At 33.7% G+C, this 26,259-nt stretch overlaps 2 protein-coding genes across 3 annotated transcripts in view; one reads left to right on the forward strand and one right to left on the reverse strand.

Annotated features, from left to right (window-relative positions):
- LOC130623679 (adhesion G protein-coupled receptor B1-like) overlaps window positions 1–11,803 on the forward strand; it is a 36,138-nt gene extending 24,335 nt beyond the window's left edge. The window contains exons 6-9 of one of the 2 annotated variants that reach the window (XM_057439188.1): window positions 3,883–4,056; window positions 4,132–4,308; window positions 9,594–9,698; window positions 10,876–11,803. In XM_057439188.1, the coding sequence (XP_057295171.1) occupies window positions 3,883–4,056; window positions 4,132–4,308; window positions 9,594–9,698; window positions 10,876–11,081 (662 nt within the window). In that variant the 3' untranslated portion in view covers window positions 11,082–11,803. The remainder of the gene's footprint in view (window positions 1–3,882; window positions 4,057–4,131; window positions 4,309–9,593; window positions 9,699–10,875) is intronic. The other variant, XM_057439187.1, reaches the window with a different exon arrangement.
- Window positions 11,804–17,950: 6,147 nt separating this feature from the next.
- Window positions 17,951–25,629, reverse strand: LOC130624010 (calpain-A-like). The gene is made up of 8 exons (XM_057439567.1): window positions 25,386–25,629; window positions 24,892–25,223; window positions 24,253–24,502; window positions 23,573–23,649; window positions 23,136–23,213; window positions 22,371–22,559; window positions 18,749–18,869; window positions 17,951–18,279 (listed from the first exon to the last, which is right to left on the reverse strand). Exons 1-8 carry the CDS (start codon window positions 25,572–25,574, stop codon window positions 18,064–18,066), a joined length of 1,452 nt encoding a protein of 483 aa, XP_057295550.1. The 5' UTR covers window positions 25,575–25,629; the 3' UTR covers window positions 17,951–18,063.
- Window positions 25,630–26,259: the final 630 nt, after the last annotated feature.

Here is a 26,259-nt window from a genome sequence, read left to right on the forward strand (position 1 = left end):
TAAAGAAGTGTACTTACTAACTGTTGTTGAACATCAGCTATTTTACTGGCACAATGGAACGCATTTAGTAAAATCTGTCAAATCAATCATATTGTTAAGCCTACAATATCAAGGACTATAAAACGTGCATATGGCTTTTCTAGTGAAAACCGTACAAGCAATGTCTTTTAGCAGTGTCGAAGTGGTGCGCTTAAAGTCATATCAATGTGCCTATTTAAGGGTTAAATTGTTTTTTACAATAATTACTTTTGGTTAGGCAGTAACAACAGGGCCAATGGGATTTATGTATTAACAGATCAATTAAATAAATTAAAGTTCACGTTATAACATGTAATTTTGCATTATGATAATGTAATACTGCGGCATAATGGAAGCATCGCTATCCCCAACCTGACCAATGTCAGATATAAAAAGGGGAATAATTGAATGATTACACAATTCAGCTCTTTTGATCATCCATTTTGCATTATATGACCGGAAGTTTCTAAAAGATATGTTAAAACACGTGTTTTATTGCATTAGAAGCTTGTATCTTTAATCTTACCTGATTAAGGAGGGAGGTCATAATGTGTATTTTATTTTAGTCACTTATTATGTCTTGTATGTATACTCTATTTTTCAATTCTAATGTAAGGTTGTAGTTATAGTTTTTAAATAGTATTTAATTTTTGTCAAAGTGTTGAAGGTCAAAGATAAACTTTCGTTGTCTATCGATGTGTGGTACTTTCAAAATGATGACTAAGTTTTCCAACCCTGTCCGATAGTTTAGTTAACATTTCGGAAGCAGTACCCATCGATAGACAACAGTATATAATTTAATTGGCACATTTTTAAAGTAAATATGGAGTATAATATTTAACAAAAGGAATGTCAATAAAATGTTTGACGTTGTCTGGTAGGGCGAAACGGAAGTCTCTACCATACATCAAATATTATTATCGCATATAACAACAGTCCGGAAATGAATGTTTTTAAACAAAGAGTGGGTACTACAGTCACAGAAAGGCAGAGGTCTTGATCTTGTACTTTGTACCAGAACAAAATCCTTACAGCTATGACGATACTGCCTATAATAGATGCAAAAGTAAATTACGAAAATTATGCCTATGGTAAAAATTCCATATCAAAATGAGTCAAAATGCACAAAATGACAAATTAGGTTCGAACCACCAAGTTTACTCTTTTGGAAAAAGAAGGAAAAGGCAGCTGCTAACTTGTCTTCTTATCGGAACAATCAGTCAGTTTGAAGAATGATGAAATGCAATCCCAAAATTTGCAAGGCATCGCAGCAAATTTCAACAAAAATGAAAAATTATGTTCAGGCAGCACTAAGGTTATCAATATAGCTTCTAAAGTCTGTTTTCTCCGTTTTGTTTTGGTCTGAGCCCCGCTTGTAAGCTATGTCTGCCATATTGTGCACGTTGAATAATGTGCTTTCTTTGATGATTTATATTCCAAACAGACCTTTAATAAAATAGATTTTAGTCATTACAGCAATGTATAAAGCAGGCAACTTTACAGGTCTAAAAATTTAGGACATGTGTAACGTGTACTCAAAAGGAGAGGGATAGTGTAGTCAAAAGGAGGCATGCATTTGAAGTATTCTTTTTTCAAGTATTGATAAGAAACTCCACTTGATGTGAAACTGCCTTAAAATATGTGTTAAGCATAATCTTTCGCCAAAAAAAAACAAAAATCGGAAATGTTTTTGCCCGGGAATAAACAATATAATTCTAAGATACTCATTTTCAATCAGTAATCAATCAGTATTTCTCGGTTAATTACAGCTTTTTGATTTGCTATTTATTTGCTGTTTTATGGAACAAACATGGTTTAATTTTGCACAATCTTTTCTGTTCAAAGGTAAACGTCAAATGCAACATTTTGTTCGGATAGAACGATTTTTGGAAATATCAAAAACGTGTATCGGCACTCCAATTATTGCGAATGGGCAAAGAAATAACGTTATTTGCAATGATGACAGTTAATAAGTGCAGTAATAACACAACATTGTCCCAAGAGCTAATCCGTTTTTTTTTCGTATTGGTAAAGTTGGTCACTCTCATAAGAGTGAGATTCGGACTTATCAACGCTCTTACCTTTTTTAATCTTAGCCTTATTTGCTTATTGGCCGGCCGCTTATTTGCTAAACTGTTTTATTTCTAAATTCTTAAAATCCGAGCCATAAGAGGTTTATCGCACAGACTTCTAGCTATTTTTTAAAAGACAAAAAAAGACGTCTTCAGGATATTCTATTTAAATAGGTTTGTAGCATTTTTTTTTTTGATAAAAATAAATAAATATGATCTTTCTGGTCTTACAGAGACCAAATAATGTCTTTGAGACGTTCATTCCGAACGAGTTTTACTGGTCCTACAGAAATCAAATAAAGACGTCTTTATGGCGTTCAATTCAAACGACGTTTTACTGGTCTTACAGAGGCAAATAAAGACGTCTTTAAGACTTGTTTTCTAGTCGAAACACGTCCAGAGGAGATAGGGACGAGAAAATCTGTCTTTAAGACGTTTTTGTGTTTACTGGATATGTCTTAGGCTAAGCTTGCTTAACTTGGTTAGGTGATGTATAAAATCTTGACTTATTGAGAAACCTTCTCATACATTACATCCTGAAACACTGTGCATTGTGAGGTCACGTGACGATTTTATGCTCTTCTCACCGTTAAAAAAAGAAGTTGGGTAGAAGTAGGCTACGTGTCTGTGGAAAAGTGAAGCACCATTACATTCGCCTTTGTCCTTAGAAAATCATATACATCACTTTAGACATCCTTCTCAATAAACAGATTGTATCAATTGGAATTATGGAGGTAGTGAAAGATAATTAGAATTGAGATCATAAAATGCCACCAACATAGGTAATTACTGAAAAAGGCTACCAAAATGAAGCCCCTGTGATATTATAAAAAAATAGAGAATAGAAATTTCTTTTTTAGAAGTATAACATAACTTTGTGTATTAATAATTAAGGGACGGTTACGAATTGTCTTTGTCAGGATCAAATGTTTACATTACGTTGAGGAAGTAAGAAAACACCATCGGGTGTCAAACAGTTACACAAAGCTCATGAAGAACGGATTACACATCTTCAAGGGAAATTAAGGAGTAATAATAAAAAGAGTGTTAGTAAAGAAAAAAAACACAGAACTATTTTAATTGTCTTAACAGACCATTCCGATAGGATAAAACCAAATAGGTAGGAATGGCCACCAAAACAAGTTACAAGTTTTAAAAACATAATAATTACAAATTTTAGATACTCATAAATAATGATCGATTTATACAACAATAAGAGGCTTAAATGTTATGACTACTATATAAAGGAAAGAATTAAAACTTGGTTAAATACTTTAGATAACCCAACGACAGCGAAGACTCCTGGAGATGATCGATTGATACTGAATAGAATTATTCTCAAATGCAACCGTTGTACTCTAATTAAACGTATCGAGTCAGGTTTAGCGCGACTATTTGGTCGATTGCAAGCATTGAATTCAATTTTAAAAGTATTTAGAAGAGTAGGAGGTAGTTTGATATTGATTAGGCGATGAAGAAAAATAATGTTGCACATCTAAACAAAATTAAAAAAAAAAGAATTATAAGATAAAAAACAGAGGAGCAGAATGAGAATTAAAGTCGAGTAAGGTTATTATGCGCAGAGATTTTTCTGTAGATTTAAAACTCGTTGGGTTTTATAAGATGAGTTCTGACCCCAGACTTGACAAGCGTAAGACATATGTGAGAGAAATTAGGCGAAGTATAACTTAACCAGTATAGACCGAGGAAAATAATGCCTAATACATAATTAAAAGTAACTAAATTTTTATTCCTTCAAGAAAATAATTAACGTTCTTATAACTTCATTTAGGAAATGTTACGTCATGGTCTGATTACAGTGCATGTTCTTCTACATGTCAGCCAGTTTTTAATACTCCAACTCAACGCAGAACTCGTACTTGTGTGGGAGCCACGTTCGGAGGAGATTGCAATGGTGCTTCACTAAACGAAAGTATTTATTGTAATTTAAACGTAGCTTGTCCAGGTAATTCTTTTCTGTTATATATCTTACAGTATCTATTTAGTTGCTTTTATCTTATATTCATGTGCTTAAATGCAGGTAAGCTCTCACCTTGGGAACAATGGGGTGCATGCAGTGAAAGTTGTCAGGGTAATTCAAATGTTGCTCCTACAAAATCAAGAGCAAGAAATTGCTCAGAAGCAACTTTTTATGGAAACTGTAGAGGTGCCAGTCTCACAGAAAGCAAGACTTGTAATGCAGGAGTTGACTGTCAAGGTAAACTGTTTTAATTATTTTCTTTGCGGAGATGTTGAAAGTAATTGTCTATATACTTTGCTTATACTTATACAGGGTGTCCCGTAGACCTTAAAAAAACCAAACGAAAACTCTGAAAAGTCACGATATTACTTTGTCAACAGCCCTGAATGACCCTAAATTTGATCTGATAAATTCGCTGGACAACCGATATCTGACCATATTTTTCTTAAAATATATAAGGACTACCTGACATTATTCGTTGATTTTGTTTTGCGGTATTCTTGATATGTATGCGGGCGTATAGTATTGTTATACTATGTGCCTAGTGTTAGTATTAGTAATACTAATGTACTTTTACAATCTTGCGTTTTCTTGTTTTCGTCGTACGTAGCTGTTCTACACTGCTTTAAGAAAAAGAAAGAAATACAAATGTAAAATATTGTTTTCTAAAATCATCGCTTCCTAAAAAATTACACCAACGCTCTAATTTCCTGGCAATATAATTTTTTTTTTTTACAAAACTTAATACTTGTCCGCCAACTCATGTGCAGGACCAAACAAAATTTATAAAAAATAAAAATATAAAAAGTAGTTGAACAAAATAGACTGCCAATTGACGAAACATCTCGTGTAGTTTTACATGAAAACAAAATCACAGACTATCAAAACAACACCCCTTCTCAAATTAGACAATATCAGATGTTTTCCGTACCAACGTTTTTTACCAATTCAGCAGCTTTTACGTTATATCGCCTGTATGCATGTTTTCCAAGCAGAATGCAAATCACGATGGGTAACGTGCCCACTAAACTTGTTAGGTATCTATGCTCCAACGTAAACAACTGATAAATAGTTCTAAAAAACGTAATTAATAAATATTTCAATAGGATCTATGTCAACTTAGATATGAATTGTTGAAGCCATCTGGATTTGGCTAGCCATACTTTTTAATTGGAGCCTAGATAGCCTCCACCCCAGCTACAGTAGAATAAAAATTAGTTGGTGAAGATAACACACAAAAGAATAAATAGTTATTATCACAAACTAGATAATAAAAAACTTAAAACAATGGCAATAAATAGGCCAAGCTGCAAGCTGGCGTTAGTATAATTGCTCAAGATAAATATTTGTAGTCAAAATCTTAAAATTGGTTTGTTTAAGATTTTTATTTGGGTATAATATATTTATTTTAACATGCAGAAACATATACCTTACTTGTATTTGGATTGGAGTCGTACTATTTTTCACTCAGTTTTAAATTCGCGCGACTTAAATTCGCGCATCCTAAAATGTCTACTCTCGTTAAAAACTCTGCATATTGTTGTTGATGGTCGAAATGTCTTTCAATTGAAATTTATTCGTCAAACTAAAGCAAACATTGCAAATCAAAGGAGATTTTAAAAGCTATTAATTACAGTACAGTTTGGTAGATCTTTTCTTTTTCTTCAAACAGTTCTTTTCAACAGCATAAAAAATAATGCAAAAATTATTCGAAAGGGTCCTCTTTGTGAACTTGCTCTCTAAGTGCATCGATGATTCCCGATCTGCGCCAACCGTTTATTATGATTTCTTTTCTTGTACGAATATGATCATAGTATTTGGTGACCCATTTAGCATGTAGAGGCTTGAGAATGCTGATTTTCAAGTCGACAGAAACATTTTCTGGTGCAATTCCATTAGCGATCTGGGCTTGCACTTGTTCAGCATACCACGTCTGTGCTTGGTCACGTAAAAATGATTTACATGATCGATTGACAGTAAGGTCAAGTGGTTGGAAGTAATTTGTCATATTATGAGGAACTGGAACCATCTTTCCATGATGTTTTTCGACTAGATCTTTGACCTTGTCAGTCCATTGTGCTTTGAATACATCTGCAATCAATAGCCATTTCTTTGATGAACGAAAACCAAGCTCTTTTTTCTTCTTTTGGACGTAAGGTACGAGAACCTTGTTGATGAGCTCAATTGATTTTTCTTCGTTTGACCAATGATTAATGCTATGTGTAATATTGAACTCTTCGGGAAAGTCGAATGTAGGATGGCAGCGGGCTGTTTTACCCTGGTCGATTATTTGCATCGGTAGAAAAACTCCAGAGAGACTGATTGAGAAAGTCCCTGTTACTTGACGATAATCAGCAGAGTTAGCTATCGGTACTAGCTTTTCGTTTTTCTTATCCATTGTATACTTGCTGAGTAAAATAAATGGCAATGGTGTCTGGTCAATGTTTATCACTAGATCGTCAGGCATATCGTGAGCATCGACGAGTTCTTTAATAGAACGATGAAAAGAAAATCCCATCTCTTTCAAAAAACCGGGAGACACAGGCTGTTTTGCTGTTGTTGCACGTCGCTTTGTAAAACCAATCCGTCGGAAAATTGATTGACACCAAGAAAAATCCAAGTTTATTTGACCTCCATTTTCCTTCAACAGCGAACGGTCATTTGCCAAGACAATTCCTTTTCCAATGGCTATAGCAATATTGTAATTCACTGCGCATCCAGCTTTTCTCATGTTTTTGATCATCTCAAGAACTTTTTCATCGATTTCGGCTGGAAGAAGGGGTTTAGCACCACGATGCTTTCTTGGCAGTTCTCTCAATTCCCCTTGATCTGTTTTGGCTTCTTTGTAGCTTTTGACGATACCTCGAACCGTAGATTCAGGGACTCCAAACTTTCTTGCAGCAGGTCGTATGCCATAAACTATAGCCCATTTCCCAATCTCTGCACGCTGCAGCTTGTCATAATTGCCATATTTTTGCCTTTTCTTTTTTGGTTGGGGCTCGCTGATCATCTGCAACTGTTTTTGAACCTCATTTTGTTCAGAATCTCCTAGACCACTAGCTTGTGCGCTCTCTGAGACAGTATCTTCAATTTTCTTAAAATACTTAAAAAGTGCCATGATTACGTTTTCAACGGAGATCTGTTTTAGAAAGACAAAACCATAACACAAACATATCAATGCAATGACATCTTACGTTCGAAAAGAAATTTTCGTTCGATTTTGCAATGCAATTGCATCCTCGGATGAAAACAATCACGTTGCATTTTGACAAGTGATTTTAAAAATGGCTGAGGGAAACTGCGTCGGTTGTCAAGCTATGACAAAATATCTCTGCTTAAAGTGTGGTGACTTTGCCTGTAACAAAAGTTTAAATTGTTCTGTGCCAACATCTGAAAGTTACCCTGGGTGGACAGAATGCAAAGTCGCACTGTGCATGAAATGCGAGAAAGAAGAACATGCCTCTTTTTATCAGGATCACCATCTTAAAGATGGAAAAGATTACAATAAAAGCGAGGCTCAAGACCAAAGTGAAGTTGAAGGAGCACAGGAACTCGAAGACTTACATTTGACTTCAGATGATCATGATCTTGTTATCGAGAAACTTTCAATTGTAGGGCATCTTCCACGAGAAATTTCCCGCTTTTGCAAATTCTACCTTGAATACAACGGTGTGATCAATGCAACAGTACGAATGACAAAGTTCCGCAGAAGTCCTTTACCTCAAGGGGGCTTGGAAATACCAATTAAATTATGTGTTGGAAAAGGAGATTCAAGTAACGAAGTCTTCCGAAAAATGAAAGGGTTCATGCTCGAAAATTACCTTGAGCCAGAGAAAATCCCGCTGGAGATAAAGGTCGAGGAGGAAGACGAAGACGAAGAAGAAGAGGTTTCATTGTAATTTTAATTTTATTTAAAACAGAAAAGAAGTCACTATACCAGCTGAAAACTATCTCAAATTTTTACTTACAAAAACTGTTACTAAATTACATATCAATTTAGGGTTTCTCAAGCGACTTCCAAGTTTGTGATGGGAAAGCTATTCGCGCGGATTATTTTTCGCTCAGTCTTAATTTCGCACACCTTAGGTCTGCGCGAATTCTAGTACAGCGCGAATTTTAATACAAGTAAGGTAAAAAACAAATGTAACAAAACTCCAAAGCTTTTAAAAAACAAAATTTTAACTCCAAACATCCTTCACAATGACCACCGCTCCATAAGATCGTCCACCAGGCATCGATAGAATTTCGCGTTGTACTCAGAAAGAGATAACAAAGCTTACAGAGGTGCGTATTTAAAATAGCGTAGTCGAATTTTAGCTTTTAATTAAATGGAACCCCGCTTGTTCATTAACTGTGCGGCAAGATCAAAGCCATTGCCGCTCCAGTACCACTATGCGTACAAACAGGCAGACTAAAAGCTTACATCCCACTTAAAAAAAGTAATAAAAAATAAATCAAAGTATTGTACTAATTACAAAAACGATAGTTTTAATTTGCATGAAAAATATACGTCGTTAAAGTTGCAAAATATTAGCTAGGAAAGAAGCTTCGTTGTCAGAAACTTGTTTCTTGAATGTAAAAAATTCCTTAGCAGGAGCGCTTGTGACGTTAACTGCCGGATGATAATTTTGCCCACTTAGCCTCGCCTAGGATTTTGTATATACAAAGTGGTTTTAATATATAACCAAGCGGTTTTTGATACAGGTACAGGTACTAAAGATAAAGTAAAAAAGAAAGTCCGAATAAGTTCATTTTATTTAATCTCGTTCGCTAAATCATAAATAAAACAAAATTTTAGTAGGTGTAGTAGAAACAGAGAATGACAAATACAATACTACCGACAAATTTGCAACAAGAAACTTAGCTTATGGCAAAGCGCCGGCAAAGTACAAGTATAAATAACAATAAGGGAAAAACTAAAAAGGTAAAAAGTTACAATCGAATACCTACTAAACGAGATATGTGACCACCATAAACATACTTGTGTAAATAAAAACTTGGCACCAAGCAAAAATTCTCTAACACAAGAACTTTTTTTAGCGAACTTCCTGTAAAACAAAATTTCCAATATGATTAGACGTCTATTTTTACAAACTTAAATATTTCCGAGGATAGCCAGAAGTGTGCATGCTTATACGCACGCGCGGGAAATCAAATAACATGCATACGCAAAACTGAATAGATCTATTGTTATAGAAATGATATAAAAAGAACTGAAGACTTTGAATTTTTAGAACCTCCTTAAGCAGAAATCGAGTGCAATTACATGATGAATGAAGAAAATATTTTTAAGTTCAACTGTTTGTGCAACACAAAAATAAATTTTTTTGTAGATGATAAACTACAATTAAAAATAGCGATTTGCAAAAAGACCTTTCGACATTATTTGTAGTCAATTTTCACACATCATGACTGTTTAATGAGGACAGCATACTGATTGTGATATGAAATTTGTTCAATAACACATTAACCTAACGTTTTTTATTACCAAGAATGTAAGGATTTTCTCCTTTATACTTTAGATGGTGATCAGGATAAAAATAAAACTATCATCATTGTGGCTAGTGCTTCGATCGTCTCCACATTGATTCTCATTCTAATTATATTTTTAATTGTGAAGTTTAAAGGTGAGTTTTGTTATTTTTTCAGCGGAGATGAAATGTTGGTACCGCATTCGGCTTGTAATCGTAAGGTTTCAAGTTCAAGTTCCCACTTCATGGCATTTTAAATTTAGTATTGTCAGCCCATTTGGTAACATCTACTAACTGCTAACCGGCTGGTGTGGCAAGCAAGCAAGTTATACGTATCTCTGGCGGTAATGTAACATAGTTACAGTCGGAGGGGAGGAAGAACAAGCCGTTAGAGTAGATTCCCCAAGCACATTAAAACTTCCCGTTACTTACTTAATTACTTTCACCATTAATTTCTATGTATTACCTCCTCAGTGTGCTACGTTCACCACGCGACCTTGCTCCTTATGTTACAGTTATTTTATTTAATTATTACTTTATTCACATTTCCTATGATTTGTTCTTGATTTGGTTGTTAGCAAAGCACACTATAGAAGAATAAAAAAAAACAGACAAAAATTTAATACTTAAATATTCTTTTCCTGACCACAAGTGTTATTTTACTCGACGCGTGTGTGACTTTTCACAACTTTCTTTAACAACGTCTGTTAGGCATCACCTATAAACTTTTTCTGTCATCGGTAACGTCACAATCATAAAGGAGCAAAAGTGCTATTGAAGTCAAATCGGCGGCTTCACAATTTTGACGCCGTAGGTACAATATCCTTCGCTTTAAATAATTCCGATTTTTTGTGTAGAGTTTTGACTTTGAGTGTTTTTTGCAGTAGAATGCTATTTTTGCTCTATTTTTATTTCGCCAAATGACAGGTGTCATTTTGTAAAATTTCGATCAGTTAAAGAAGCTGTGTAATTTAGGAATAAGAAGCGATTTGTGGCAGCACAAACTTCCTAAACGTTACATTGTGCGTAGTAACCGATAAGCATGGCAACAAGCAAATTAAATCTTATTATCAATTTGCTGTACCATCGTAAAGCATAGTATAATAATCAGAAATATCTGGGAAAAAAGTATAGCAAAGTTGTCCTACGTGTGTGCGTATGCGTGTTGGGGCGAAGGGGGAAGGGGGATTACATCAATGGCGTTTTCTTTTGTTCTTCTGTACATAAGTTTCTTTAACGGGATTGGCAACCAGTGTTTATAACAGATTAATGATAAATTCCCACATTTATGGCAACAACCCAACAAGCTAATTTCAAATTTTGTTCTATTTAGCTAAAATCACTTGTGGAACCAAATCACAAAATAGCAATAAAAATGAAGGCGCAAATGATAAGTACGATGACGTTGCAGAAACAAACTCACCATCAGCCGTACCACCAAAAGTCTATGCCGAGCTGACACCGATCTCTGAGAACTTCGATGACTACCAAGAAATTAACTTATATCAAAACAGCGTTCAAGCGAATACTGGTGTCTAACTCCCTAATTTTTTTTTGACTAACTTATGATTTGAAAAATGCGGCGCATATTTCTTGAATTCAAACTAAGCGTTTTTTGACATGTCCAAATATTTACTTCCCAATTTTCGGTGAATCATGGTGTGCGGAAGCCAGTGAAAGTTAATATAAAAATATTTGACTTGTCAAAAAAAGCCTAGTTTGAACCTCCAATTTATCGTTTTCCTACATAAAATTGTATTATTATTAACAGTAATCAATGCATAGGAAATGGCTCACGTGCCCTCAATAAAGCTTTCTGGTGCGAATATATTTAAAATCACAATCCTACTACAAAATAAACTTTTCAACCCTATTTACAAGCTCGTGAGCTTGTATTAAAACGCAAATTTGTCCTACAAGAATGGAAATTTTTGCCTCTCTGAGCACCGACACGGGAGTAGTCGTGTGTTCGAATCTCATCTTGGTCACTATTTTTACTTTTTTTTTTCTTTTCACTATCTTGCCTGCGAGGGTGTGTTTCCAACTCGTAACTAACTAACCAAATGGTCAATCGCAACGTCACAGATTTAAACTTCGTAACTAAACTCTCTAAGTACTTGGTCTAAGTACTTTTTAGCCATTCTGAACATTCTTCAAAGCTATAATTGCTAACATCCTTTGTATTGTCCATGTTTATAAACTTTAATAATCGATATCATAAATAAACTATATACTTTTGCAATATACAACGTTTTTCTTCCATTTATTATTATTTATCTAGCCAAGTACATCGAAACAATCGCCGCCATTATGATTTTTTTCCCTACAAGTGAATTCAGACGAACTTGACCGCGCCGTATGAATTTGGCTAATTCATTTAAATGACATTTCAGGCCAAAATTGGTATTATTTTCGACAAAATTTGGCACAGTTAACAAAAAAATTATGATTGTGACATCATAATTTGGATTTTTTTCACCTAACTGTCATTTTAGGCCAAAATTTGTCTGAAAATTAAAACTACTTTATTTTCAACAAAGTTAAAAAAAAAGTATGCCGAACATGATGGTGCCATCAAAGTTTTGCTTAATGTCATTTTAGGCCAAAGTTGGTCCGAAAATTAAAACTGCTTTATTTTCGACAAAATATAGCACAGTTGACAAAAAAGTATGCTGAACATGATAGTGACATCAAAATTTTGATTTTTATCACCTAAATGTCATTATAGGCCAAAATTGGTCCAAAAATTAAAATTACTTTATTTTCAACAAAATTTGGCACAGTTAACAAAAAAAGTATGCTGAACATGATAGTGACATCAAAATGTTAATTTTTTGTCAACTAAATGCCGTTTAAGACCATAAACGTTTCAATCGCGCAACTTTCAACCATGAATGATAGGCTGTATTTTTTGTTAGCAGAAATTGTAGAATTGGGTTGCATTTTCGATGTTTCATAGTTGTGCATTTTTAATAGCGAGATTGCTTAAGCACCTCCTGCATCTTGTTGTAATTAGAATTGCGCATCCCCTGTTAATTTTTGTTGTCATTCATGCTAGGTAAGTTTTTTTCGATATAGGAGAAATACTTAGTCCTAAGAAATTTTTATCAAACATATATGCATTTATATGGTAGTGCATATATATCACACATATTAATAAGAACTGCAATGGGGAAGGGAGATGTGTTTTTATTTAAACTCACAGTGAATTTTACAAATTTCATAACAACCACCAAAATTTATTTCGCAAAGTGAAATGGTTGAATGATTGTTTTAGCTGGACGGAGGTTGTCTACGGACTGTCTTCTGTATTTTTACTTAAATCGAAGTTTTAATAAATTTTTATTAACAAGGCATTACATCTATAAGGCGTAGTGATATAAGCACCGTACGCAAGAATGTGTGGGACACGTATATCAGTTTACCTGTACTAAACATTCATTGCGGTGTTACGAATAATTTTAGATAACAAACTTCCACCCGATTTCTTGATGTTGTATTTAAGGCTTCAATGTAGCTGGGTTAGCTGTGCCTTCCAGTGTCAATACAACAGCCTCCTTGTTTGATGTTTAGATGTGGTATTCACATGTATTTTTAATCACGATTAGTTTTTAAAAGCTTATATTGCAAAAAAAATGTTGCTCAATTTTGCTAGTGCACAATATCGACAGGCTGTCGTATTAACTGTTGCAGAAGAAAAGATTTTTTTTAGACTTAAAGTTATTAAGGCAAAATATCGAATGCCTAGCAACGCTAATATATGCGACATGACTTACCATACTAAGCACTCACATAGTTTTTGCTACTAGTTTATCCTTTAACTTTCACAGTATCTGTTATCTGCAAATTAGAAAAGGCTGGATGACTTTTTACTATCACAGGGTCTGCTCCGCCTTTTTATTAAATGAAACACTAATTTTGTAACTTTTTACGAGAACTTATTCTGCGGAATTTAAGTTTAAGGATAACTTTTAAGTAGTTACATGGGATGACAGGCTTGTGTTTGTAGTTTGAGTGAAGTTACGCTTCCTTTCCGGACTTTTCTGAAAAACAGAAATTGTGCGGTGTCCTCTTGTTGATAAGGTCTACAGTTATAAGAAGATGTTGCCGGTATGCCTAGCTACAGGTTCCAGTCAAAAATATATATCGTACATAAATTTCCATTGACCCTAGAGAAATACAAAAAATTCGAAATTTTTACCTTCGTAGTTGATGGCTTATTGATGACATAAGCTCTTCATACTGTTCTTCAGAGAACCAAAACTTGTTTTGCAGCGGGATATACATTATTGGTATGTACTATTAGTCATAACACATAAGCCTGACTCCTACGTCGGGTATTTTTCGTAAGGATAAAAAGCTCTGGAAGTTGTCGCATTTTGTTGCATTTTGTCAAGTTTCTGTGAAGGACGTCTAATACTATCACCTTTTCTATCTTATGATTGGTTTAAAAGCCAAAATGTTTGAAAAGTTTTACATGATTTGCAAGAGGCCTATTGTCTTTTGGTCTTACCAAATCAACCAACCGCGACTAAAAAAGAAGGAGCTATATTGATACGCAAAAATTTTTTATGTAGGTTTCCTGATATACTGACAGAGTTAAATTCAGCGATTTCATTAAACGATGCCATTTTTTTTAATTAATAATGTCTAAGAATAAATCCTTTAGATACATAATACGCAATAATAGCTGAACTTTACGTCGGCTATTATCAGACGCAAGTTTTTTCGACTCTCACAAAATGTTATTATTTGGAAAACAGCTTGAAAAGCAATTTTAAATCTCCAGTAAGTATTAATATTTTTTATAAAATTTCTTTTCAACAAGAAGTATAAAGTTTGATTGTGTTCCTAGGCATTTCCTGAAAATGCAAGCACTAATTTCTCCCTTATCTGTAAAACGAGTTTGCAAAAAATAAAAGCACGCGAAAAAATTAGTCACTGTTATATTTTAGTCAATCAGTGCCCACTAATTTCCAAATCAAAAAAATTTAAGTTTTTAAGCCTTTTTCTTTTGGTGGAAATTCCAACAAAAAGACGATATAAATCAGTCAATTTTGATAATTCTCTTTCTTCATTTAAACATTTTCTTTGCTTCAGTCATCAACGTCTGTTCTGTACTTTTCTTCTTGGATTTGTTTTTCGTCCACAACGCTTATTTGAAACGTAATTCAGAAAGAGTATATATATAGAGAGTGGTGCAAAACTGTTTTTTTTCCCTTTATTACAATCATCTTAATGTATGTGTTGCGAGACACTGTACTGGAGTTGCTTGTTATTACGGAACTAATGTGCAATTCTCAGTGTTTTAAAAGAGAAAACGAAATGTGACGAATTACATATTGTATTTCACGGTAAAATCAAAAATGAATTTTTTTAGAAATACATATAACTAGTCGTAGCCCCTCATTTTTTCCACCGAATATTGCCATGTTAAATCAAAAGCAACCTATGGACGTACGACCTGCACTACTGTGTTACATCCGTCGATGAAAATTAGCCATCACCATCGGAAGCTCGTGTTCACGTAGCAAGTGACTGATATAATCATCTCAAACATACATGTGCGAGTAAATAAAAATGATCTTCCTCATCCAAGGGGTACCGTTTGTTTCATCTCGCAAAAACAATGCATAAAAAGGCATCGAATTTGCGCACCAAAATTAAACTCTACGCAAAAAAACCGAATAATTTTGAGGAAAATATTGCGCCTTAACCAACTGATGATGGACAGCCCTCAGGCGCTCGACAATTGTTGTTTCACTGAAAAGTGGAAAAATATATGTTTATCATAAGTAATTTGAAAGTTATCATTCAAAGCACGACTTAATAATTTTTTTTGCATTGGGTGAAGCGCCTAGTAAAAAAAGTATTATGGCATACAACGTTTCGCTATTGGTTTATCAGTTTTGCGCAAAAAGTCTCAGCATAAGTTCAAAATCAAAATCATAAGTTCAAAAATACGCTTTACATCTGGGTAAACGCTTAATCCGGTGTGCCAATTAAGGCGTTATGTCATCTGCAAAACTACTTTCTTGCAACTTCAATTTTGATAAAAGCACAGAAAAAATCCTGTCGTTACTACACCCTGCCAAAACAATCACTATTACCTTATTTTTTTTTATATTATCAGGCTAAGGTTTCTAGAACTGCAGAAAAATAATAAAATGACAAGCGTGGTTAAAATTTCGATATTCTTATGAAAAAGGGGTCTAAGTTTCCGTGAATGTTTAGATGAAAGAACGACTTACATTCTGTCTTCTATTGTGAGTAAACAATAAAACTCTGTAAGTTTCTATATTTTGTTCAAAATGGTTGCGCGCTTCTTTATTTCTGCAAATTCCTGCAAAACCCAATTTTTACAGAGTTTGTTCTGTTTACACGCAGCTTAATTTCGAAATCACTGCAGAATCTAAAAAAAGCTCCAGAAGGCTATTTTGGTTTGGAAGGGATGGTGTCAGGTTCTTAGGTCATACATTTTTCTATAAATACTTTATACCTATAGAAATATTTATGTTCTGGATGTTTTTACATGTTAGGATGAATATGTTATCACATTTTCTAACGATGTATAAACCTTTAACGAACGATTTTTAAGATATAGCTACGAACGTAGATTTCAAAGCAACATCCTGCTAAAGCGAGCTAGCTAGCTATAACTGACCTTTTTTTTCGTACTATTTTATTGTTTTTAATCAGTTTGGTATGTCATTATAAAATTTTAATGCAGTTTGGGTACAATATAATTCTTAATCAATAATTCTTATGCTAAATGTATTAGGTATGTTCTTATACATCCAGGAAATCTTCGATTGCGCGTAAGGTAATGGTGCATGTAAACTCACACGACGCAAAAAATATAGTTTGTAGAGCTACACCTTTTTATTATTGTCATTAAAACTTATTCCGCAAAATAATATTACTGAGTAGTTTTTTTAGCCTAACGGCGTAACGAAGGGGTATTTCCTGTATACTAAAGGAGAACTAAGGAAATAAAGACATATTTGTTTTATGCAATAAAAGCATCCATACAGATCCCGAAAACAACATGGCATAAATTTTTTTTAAATTTCGCATTTTATTATAAATTTTTTTATTCTTACAAAGATACTCATTTCAAATATGATATGAAATATGAACGTATTTGTTTACATCGCCGCGGACTTACGTCACACAAGTTAGTATTTTACCAAACAAAAAGTCTTAACCGACACTGTTATGGCGCCAACAACCACTGTTCACAAATATAAAAAATTCACAGTTTCTATTCACATTATAATGAAAATTCTAAGCACAACTTGTTATCAATCGTTAGTTCTCCTTTAATTAAACGAGGTTGTGATAAAGTTTTTTTGAAAATGGTATTACAACTATGCTGATGTGTGACATGGTTTACCTGTAATAAGCGTTCATGATAACAAGTAAACTTGGTGTCATGTTAAATTTTTTTTAACGACAATTTATTCCGCAAAATAAAATAATATTGACCGATTGTTTTTGCTATAAAAAGGAAAAAACGGGTTGTAAACTTGAAGGAAAGTTATTTGTTACAAAATATATGTTAACCAAAACACTATAATGCTTAATGCGCCTCACTCGGATCACACAGTGACTTTACAATAGGCAAGACGTTTGGTGAATTGTGCACAAAATTATAATACAGACATGGTTTCCTTCGCAACGGCATTAGGTGAGAATGAATATTGGAAAACGTTGTTGTAGACAACTATCTTTGGCTACTTGCACTTTTTAACTAGCATAACTCAAACGACGTATTAAAGCGTAATCGGCAGTTAATGCTACTAAAGCATGTCTGAGAGAACATGCGAACAAAGGAAAAATTATGCTCTGGGTGATGGAGTTTTTCTCCAACGAAATAAATACACAATAATAGTTGCTTAAAAATGATAGAGTGTAATTTCTTTTACATTTTTTTTCGGCGCTTAATTACGACGGGGTCTTAAAAGATACCGGGCGCTTATTTGTGTCATCAGAATGTGCTTTTTTGTTTATTCCGTCAATTATTGTAAAACTAGCTGAGTGACAAAACTTTAAGGTTAATTGCTCAAGTGACGGTGATCCGCGCCTCAAATTCTAGTAGACTTTAGTATAGATATGGAGTGGATCGCTCATATTGTAAGGCGCTCGCAACCGATGTAGAGTCTCGGACATACTGTATTTTTTTTAAAAAAACTTTCGCGACTGCACTTAAAAAAAACAGATGGGAGGGAGAATTATCCACTTTTTTGTAAACACTCTTTTTTAAGGGCTTAGGGTAGCTGTAAGTACCTGTAGAACTTATGGTACATGTAAGGGCTTAAATTACCTGTAAGGGTTTAAGGTACCCTTAAAGGCTTTAGGTATTTGTAACGGTGCTTAAGACTTTATCAGAATTAAACAAACACGGATAAAAAGGATAATTATATTTTTACAAAAAATTTCTTACAAAAAGCACCAAGTTATGGTGGTACCGTGCGTTATTTTGCATTAGCAAAACTTGCTTTATGGAATTCATTCAGCGTTATCTAAAAAATATTCGCAAAAGGAATTCTCCTTCTTCCCCGCTTTTATACGTAGAAGGTACTACTAGATACTCTCCGGCTGATAGCGAAAATGTTGAAACGCATTCTCTCTTATTAGTAAATTTATCCGATTTACAGCACCATTTGTGTCCTGCGAAGAATTCTTTGTTGAAACGTTCATTATCCAAAAAATCCTTGTTCGTTTCTGTTGGTATCTACGATCAAGGGAAATTAGAAAGTTTATTTTATGCGAATAGCATCTGCTTTAATCACAAAAAATTGAAAACTTTTCTAGGACTGTGTCTTACTTTTCCAGGACAAACCTGTTTTAAATTCCAAGAGAATTCCAAATGAAAACAAACTAACATGCCAAATTTTACGGAGTTACAGGGCTTAAATAACAACTTTTTTTAGTAGTAGTGTTTGGAAGGTTTGCAAAACATTAAGGAAAAAAATTATGGTAAGAACAGAATTTGAAGGAGAAAGAAATAAATAATTTTGGATGGAATTTAGGGAACGTTAATTTTTTCTTCTTTTTAATCTAGCAAACAGCTTTACTTTTTTACAATAAAAACCATAAACTTCTAAAATTAACTACTTTTCATGGAATTTCAATCTTCTTATATCCACATTGTGTATTGTGGTTTTGCTATTTCAAAAAAAGAATAATCAGTATAAATATACCTTGTAAATAACAAAACCAATGTGTCGATCAGAAAGACTTTTTATCTTTCTTCTGTTCTTCTGCATCAAACCCACTACAACAGTGCATTCGTCTGAACAATTACGCCCAGATACTTTTATTCTAAATGCAACAAAAAGTACACTTGCACAGAGAACTAATAGAGAATTAAAAATGTTTTGACAATGGGTTAGAGCTACTAAGCCTCAGCACATTGATTTTAATGATATATAATTCAGCTTTTCACGTTTTTTAGAAGGGTTTGTAATCCGATGTATTTGAGAACCGAGTTAGGGTTAAGCAACATACCATGCTGTCTGTATGTTACCTTAAGAAAATAAATTTTTGCAAGAATTATATTTCGCCATTTTCAGAATAAAAGTTTTAAATTTTTATAGCTTTCGCGGATCGATAATTTCAAAAGATTTCGCGGAAATTTATTTATCTGATTGACCAAATTTAATTGTATAATGTGCATGTTTTTTTCCCAGTACAAGTTTACGACTTCATCACATAGTTGAAATGCGTTTCGTCCTTCATTAACCATAAAGCCAATATTCCAATCCGATTTATCAGAGAATTCGTCATCTCTGCCCCTAAGGTAAGCAGGGACAAATTTCTTTTTGTTGTTAAAATAAAAGAGTAAGATCAGAAGATCACAAAAGCATATTTTTATCACTCATGTTGAAACTTTAATAGTCATGACGTCATAGTTGCGTTGCGCTTCACGCATTATACTCATAATAGATAGAACAACATAATGTGTGATATCCAAAGTGCTGACGCGCCTGGTTATTTTAATTACTCGCTCGATTCTAAAGAACATTTGACTGGTGAGCTAACTTGCTGTTGTCATTGTGAGCCAACATACACATGAGAAATTGGGAGATAAAAAATCAGGTGATGACCTACACTCAAGCCGCTTAAAAAGTTTACATTGGTGTTTATGTGTTTATCTGAAAGGTGACAAAGGAGCAAGCTGTAATCATAAACTTGTGGCTATGTAAATGTTCGACTCTGTTACAAGGAATGGTCAAAATATAAAATAAGACAAGATGAGGTACAAAAAAACACACGGAAACATGAAAACACAAAAAACGCTAATTAAGTGTGCGCATTCCTCATGCAAAAAAGAACTTTAAAATACGTCTATAAATAATATTGTGCAGCCTGAGTACATATATGGTGTTATGCAAGTTCATTAAAACAAATATAGGTATTCGCAAGTATTACGTTATGAACTCAAAAATGGAAACTTTTGCTCAATAAAGATTATTTTTTGAAAATCCTTTTTGTTATATCAACTTGTTGTTCAATTTCGCGAATGACGGAATGGACGAAAATTAAACGAAAATTTAGGCTTGTTTAATTTTACAAGCCTAAATTGTGACAGTGACAATTATAGCATATCCCTTAAAGAAGTTGAATTCGCGAAATGACGAAATTTAATTGTCGCGAAAATTGATTTATAAAGGTACAGTGGAATCCCGTTAAAGCGGACACCCTCTAAAGCGGACAGCCCGGTAAAGCGGACACTAGCACTTGGAACGGACTGATTTTAAGTCAAACTCTTATAAAAAACTCTCTATAAAGCGGACAGTCATAAAGCGGACACCCGTTAAAGCGGACAATTTATTTTGCACCAAATGAATATTTTCCCTATAAAGACTCCCTGTAAAGCGGACAGTACAAAACAAAAAATGGAAACAAAGATTTTGCAACGAAATTTTTATTCTTCTTTCAGACATTTTCTAACTTTTTTATCAACAGAGTCTAAAATCTTTTTAATACACCTTTCTGTAAAAGACACAGCTTTGTCAGGCTCAATGAGTGCGTAATGCACTGGAATTTCGAGACCATAACCTGCCACACGGTTCACGCGTTTCCCAGTGACTTTGCATCTGATCGTACAGCTTGGGATTTTAAGAAATTTATTGAACAATTTGCTTAAATTCATTGGAACATGTCCAACGACTTTTCCTTCCGGCAAAACAGCAACTGCAAAGCTATCATGTTCATTGTCGCTTTTTGGTTTCAAACAGAGATTTTCATCGTCGACTTTCGGTGTCCAAATGTCCATATAAGCATGGTATCCTCGAACGAAAGATTCAAAACAATACTCTATACTTGTACTCTATACAAAACAATAATACAATAGATTGCAATAAAAGAGCAACTAAAGAGCAGTGAATTTGACAATTTCAAAGCTTCTGATGGCTGGCTAGATCGCTGGAAATCCACCTTCTCAATCAAAGAACGTCGCATTGTCGGCGAGGCTGGAGATGTATCTACAGAAACCGTTTGTTGAGTTGACGAACCCTTTATTATCTGGAAAAGTAAATCACCACGCTGTTTCCTTCATGCCCTGCTGATGTTCATTACTTTTCTAATCCTAAGTCTTGGATGACATCGGATGTCATGGAAACCGTATCGACACGTTTTAACAGAAAGCTGGTACTCGAAGATAGAAAAGTGATCCTTTTTCTCGACAATGCTCCCTGTCATCCAATTCTCGCAGATCAAGATCGTCTTTTTACCGAAAAATACAACTTCGAGGTTGCAACCACTAGATGCAGGCATCATTCAAAATTTCAAGGTCAAATATAGAAAAAAACTTGTTAAATACGTATTGGCAAGAATCTAGGAGAACACATCAGCAACTGAAATTGTCAAGGCTATCAATGTGCTTGTTGCTATTCGCTGGATACAAGATGCGTGGAAGGAAGTATCCAGTTCGACAATCAAAAATTGTTTTCAGAAATGTGGCATCAAAAGAGATAGCGAGGAGATAGAAGAAAATGACGGAGATGATGATTTGGAGTTTGAGGCACTTGTAAAGGAATTTACTACAGACTTATCCGCAGCAGAATATGTCAACTTCGACGCAAACAATCCAGCATCAGAAACCATGATTAACGAATTAGAAATCGATTGGCGACAGAAGGTCAGAGATGATAGTATCGATGCAATCTGCAATCGAGAAAAGCCAGATGATTAGATTCAGGAAATTTCTGACGACGACCAAGATGACGAGGATAATGACGACTATGGGCCAGAACAAGAAGAGCAGATGAGCTGCAAAGAAATCATCACAACGTTGGACAAAATGCGCCGTTGTACCGTCTTCGATGAAGAAAGTCAAAAAATGCTGACGGCAGTTACAAAAAAGATTGAGGATCTACAAATTAAATGCAAGAAGCAAGCCTCTATCAAACACTTTTTCTTGTAAAGTTTGATTATTGTTTCTGAATATAGCTTATATACCCTCAAATCCTAGCCTCTTAACTTCTTACTTTAAGCCCAGTAAAGGATAAATCACCTTTTTCGGTCAAAATCCCATCTAAAATAAAATTTGACACAAACTCTCTATAAAGCGGACATCCCGTTAAAGCGGACAGTTTTTTGTGTGTCCCAATGGTGTCCGCTTTAACGGGATTCCACTGTATATGTATTTGAGTAGTCAAAAACAGTTGGAGATAAAAATATTTAAGGCGTAGGCGTTGTTTAATTGCAAGGAAAATAACAGCAAAAAGGACTGGTAAAATGGTGTTAATATTTCCTTGTGTATACTGTAAGGCCATTTTCTTTATTTTATCAAACACTTTTTAAAATCATAAATTCTACCTGAACTGGGGGTTTAAAAAGAAGGTGTCCTTAAATGTTGGACAGCCACCCGCCGATACACCACGCTGCCAAGTTCCATGGTGTTTTAATAAAGTCCAAGTATTTGATTCAGTTCCGGATGTAGGTGCTGGTTGAAGCATACATATGTCAATGCATGAGAAATTTGATATCACATCATTTATTGGAATCCTAATTGAAAAAAAAACATTACTTTTTAATTCTGCGTTTTACATCAGGTACAAATTGATGAAAATCTTTGAAAAGCAATTATGAAAGAAAAAAAAATAATTTATACAAGCCTACAGCTTGTTACACTTGCATATATATATATATATATATATATATATATATATATATATATATATATATATATATATATATATATATATATATATATATATATATATATATATATATATATATATATATATATATATATATATATATATATATATATATATATATATATATATATATATATATATATATATATATATATATATATATATATATATATATATATATATATATATATATATATATATATATATATATATATATATATATATATATGCAATTTTTTTATTTGCACAAAAGAAAGGAAAACAGTTTACATTAAGAGAGAGCAGCGTTATTGATCGATGCGACTACACGTGTCTAAGTAGAAAACAGACCTTCTTTTTCAAGATAATGGGGCCAGAACGGTGAAAAAATAGTTTAAACCTTCCTCAGGGGAAAGTATAATAACTGAGGTAAAGTCCTTACCAAAATTCACCATCATCATCAAATGTAAGTCCAATTTCCATCCTTTCTTCCGGCGATATTAACGACCACTCGGGGGATCTGAAACAAATAAATAAAACATAAACATAAAATTCTGCGGTTAAAATGTTTGTCCAATTCCTTTTAGGGATGACCAAGAAACTCAAAACATTTGAATAGCAATATTTAAATACTTTTTTGTAGTCACCATCTCGCTTCGTAAAGAGTGAAAAAGGTATGTTTTCAATAATCTTGAGCATATTAGCCCAGACTCGATTATCCTAGATAAACTTCGTGCGTGATAATGACTTTGTGCGAAAGTCTCAGATCAGAAAGTGTAAAAACTGAATTGTAAAAAGTTATACAAAGGAGCAGAAACAACATGTCTATGCGTAAAAAACGAAATCTTCGAACTGTTTAAGGAGACAAGTGATTCCTACCGATCAGAAAAAGCTCCTTTCCACATATATTCATTACCCCAGGGATTTCGCATACGCACTAATACCACCGAGGCCACCTGAAGATAGAATGTAAATGTAAAAAGTACCTAAAAAATACAGTTGTGATCTGATTCTAATTCTAAATGTAAGCTGTATCAAATGAAATAGAGCTTTAAACGTTTCGGAGCAAATGTGATGACTCATACAAGTATGTTTAGTAATTTTTAATAAATACTAGTTATCGCATGGCACAGATTACATTATGGCATAATATTTTCGCGTAATGATATTTTTGTTTGGTTATTTCCAGAGCCTTAAGCGAAAAAAAAAATCACAATGAATAAAAAAGCAATTGAACTAAACAATAAAAGTTTTTTAACGTTGATAATAACGTAATGAAATTAATTGCGTGCTTCTTTTACAAATTCAGTTTTATAAAATACGGAACGTCTTTGTGCAGATATTTAATAGCCGTCGTCGTAGAAGATTTAGAATTTATATTTCGCGAAGAAACGCAGAGGAAATAAACACATTTTTACAATATTACAAAGGAGAGCTCATAGCATTCGAAAGTACCTGAAATTCTATTATTTTTTTGATTTGAAAATCAACTTATCATGAAAATGGTAATATTACAGAATGCCCATATAGATACAACAATCATAATCGAAATGACTTACCCGTCTACAATCACTTATTGTATAAGAGTGACCCACGATGAGTCCGTTAGGTAATTCTGCTTCACGTATATTTGGGTCAGGATCAATAGAACAACACACAAGTGAACCGCAAGACAGGGCATTTGACAAAGCAGTATATAAATCTTGAGGTGAAATGTCCATATTGTACGACTGTGTTATGCCAGCAGTAAAATCTTCCATTGCCTCACATGCGTTGCCACCATTGAGTGCTTCGTATGAGCCATATAACCTAGAAATACATTTTCTCTTTTGAAAAATACAAAAAGCAAAGTACATTATGTTGAAATAACTACAACTCAGGCTTGGCAAGATTATCTCTTTGCATACTAATAATTTTAAGAGTACTACTGCTGATTGATTTTAGAAAACAGATTTGATGCTGCCAAGGTACTCGAAAGCATTTAAATATCTATAACATAAGGAAGTTAGGGATGATGCAGTTAAACTTCAAGTTTAGAAAGAAGGAAAATTATAAAGCGCAAGCACCATGATAAACTCAACCAGTTAAGTTTTAGATTTAAAGTTTGGAGGCTTAGTTCCTCTGGAGTTAATTATCACACACAAACAATAATTCGGCAAACAAACAAAAAATAGAAATATTCACTAAAATTATCTTACTTGGCATACGCTTTCTCTAGCAAAGCTGCCCAGAATTCGGAACGTTCACACGAATGTAAAAAAAGAAGACGACCATTCGAAGTTGGTAAACGGTCATCGATCACAACCTCAACCCATTTACCAAATTGCCAAAATCGAAAAACAACAAGTCCACAGTATTGTTTATCGAGAATATCCAATGTTTGATTTATTGGAACAATCCTCACAAATAATTTTGGATGGACCGTCAGCGCTACAATTGACGCAAGAAACCAGCAATTTCCAAGGACTCCTTGTTTTACATCATCTCTGCCTGCACCACATATAAACATTTGCGGTTCAGCACAAAGTTCCTAGAAGTTAATGAGATACACCTCGGTATATTGTTTTCTATAGCTAAGCATAACCTTTCCAAGAAAAGTTTTAAAACATTTTCATTTATACATCACTTTGTCCCGCTAAATTTTTTTATTATTTTAAATGCAAATAACAAGCAGTGAATCCATCATACTCACATGGGGTCGTTTCCACTCTATATCCATATCTGGTATGTGTGAAAAGAACATCGATGAATACAACGGTGGAAATTCTGCATCTTCGTAAAGTTTACCCTGTTGTATACAAGACCTTTTGATTTCTTCTGTTTCTATTCCATTAAGCGGTATATACTTTGGCGAATTCTTGAATTTAGTGCATGATTCCATAATTTTTTTTTATACTAAATCAAAACAAGACAAAATAAAATAAAATAAAACAACGACAACGACAAAAAAAAAAAAAACAATGACAGCAGCGAGAACAAAGTACACATGTACATAATAAGATATGCCTATACACTACAGCTTCATTATGTTATGTACATAAACATGTAATATTCTAGTTAAACATACTTATGAACTAATTATACAAAATATCAGTTGATAAATCCATAAATTACATAGCTTAACTGTTATTGTATGATAAGTCAAAATTGAAAGACAATTGCAATTAGATTACCACAGAGAATTTATAGCTAATTACTTAATGTAAAAAAGCGGTTTGTATGAGGTTAAAAACAAGAATTTGTCAATTGCAAAACGATTACTTTATTGTCAGAATTTTTTTCGAAAGTATATTTTGTGGATTATACATGACTTTATTTTCACAAATAATCAAAAATAATTTTTTAAAAGCAACGTTGCTATTACGTTGCTTTTAAGTTGCGAAGTCGGCTAACCAAAAAGTAATGACTACCACATCGCGTTGCTGCAACGTTGATTTTCGGTAGATTTTGCAACGTAATATCACGACCCAAATATAAACTTCCCATCTTAGTATTTTCCTCATGTGCTCGGTAAAGGCATCGAGGTGTATGATTGAACATTTTAAAAGGGTCAAGATTTATAATGA

This window comes from Hydractinia symbiolongicarpus, chromosome 13, assembly GCF_029227915.1.
Source record: "Hydractinia symbiolongicarpus strain clone_291-10 chromosome 13, HSymV2.1, whole genome shotgun sequence".
NCBI lineage: Eukaryota > Metazoa > Cnidaria > Hydrozoa > Anthoathecata > Hydractiniidae > Hydractinia > Hydractinia symbiolongicarpus.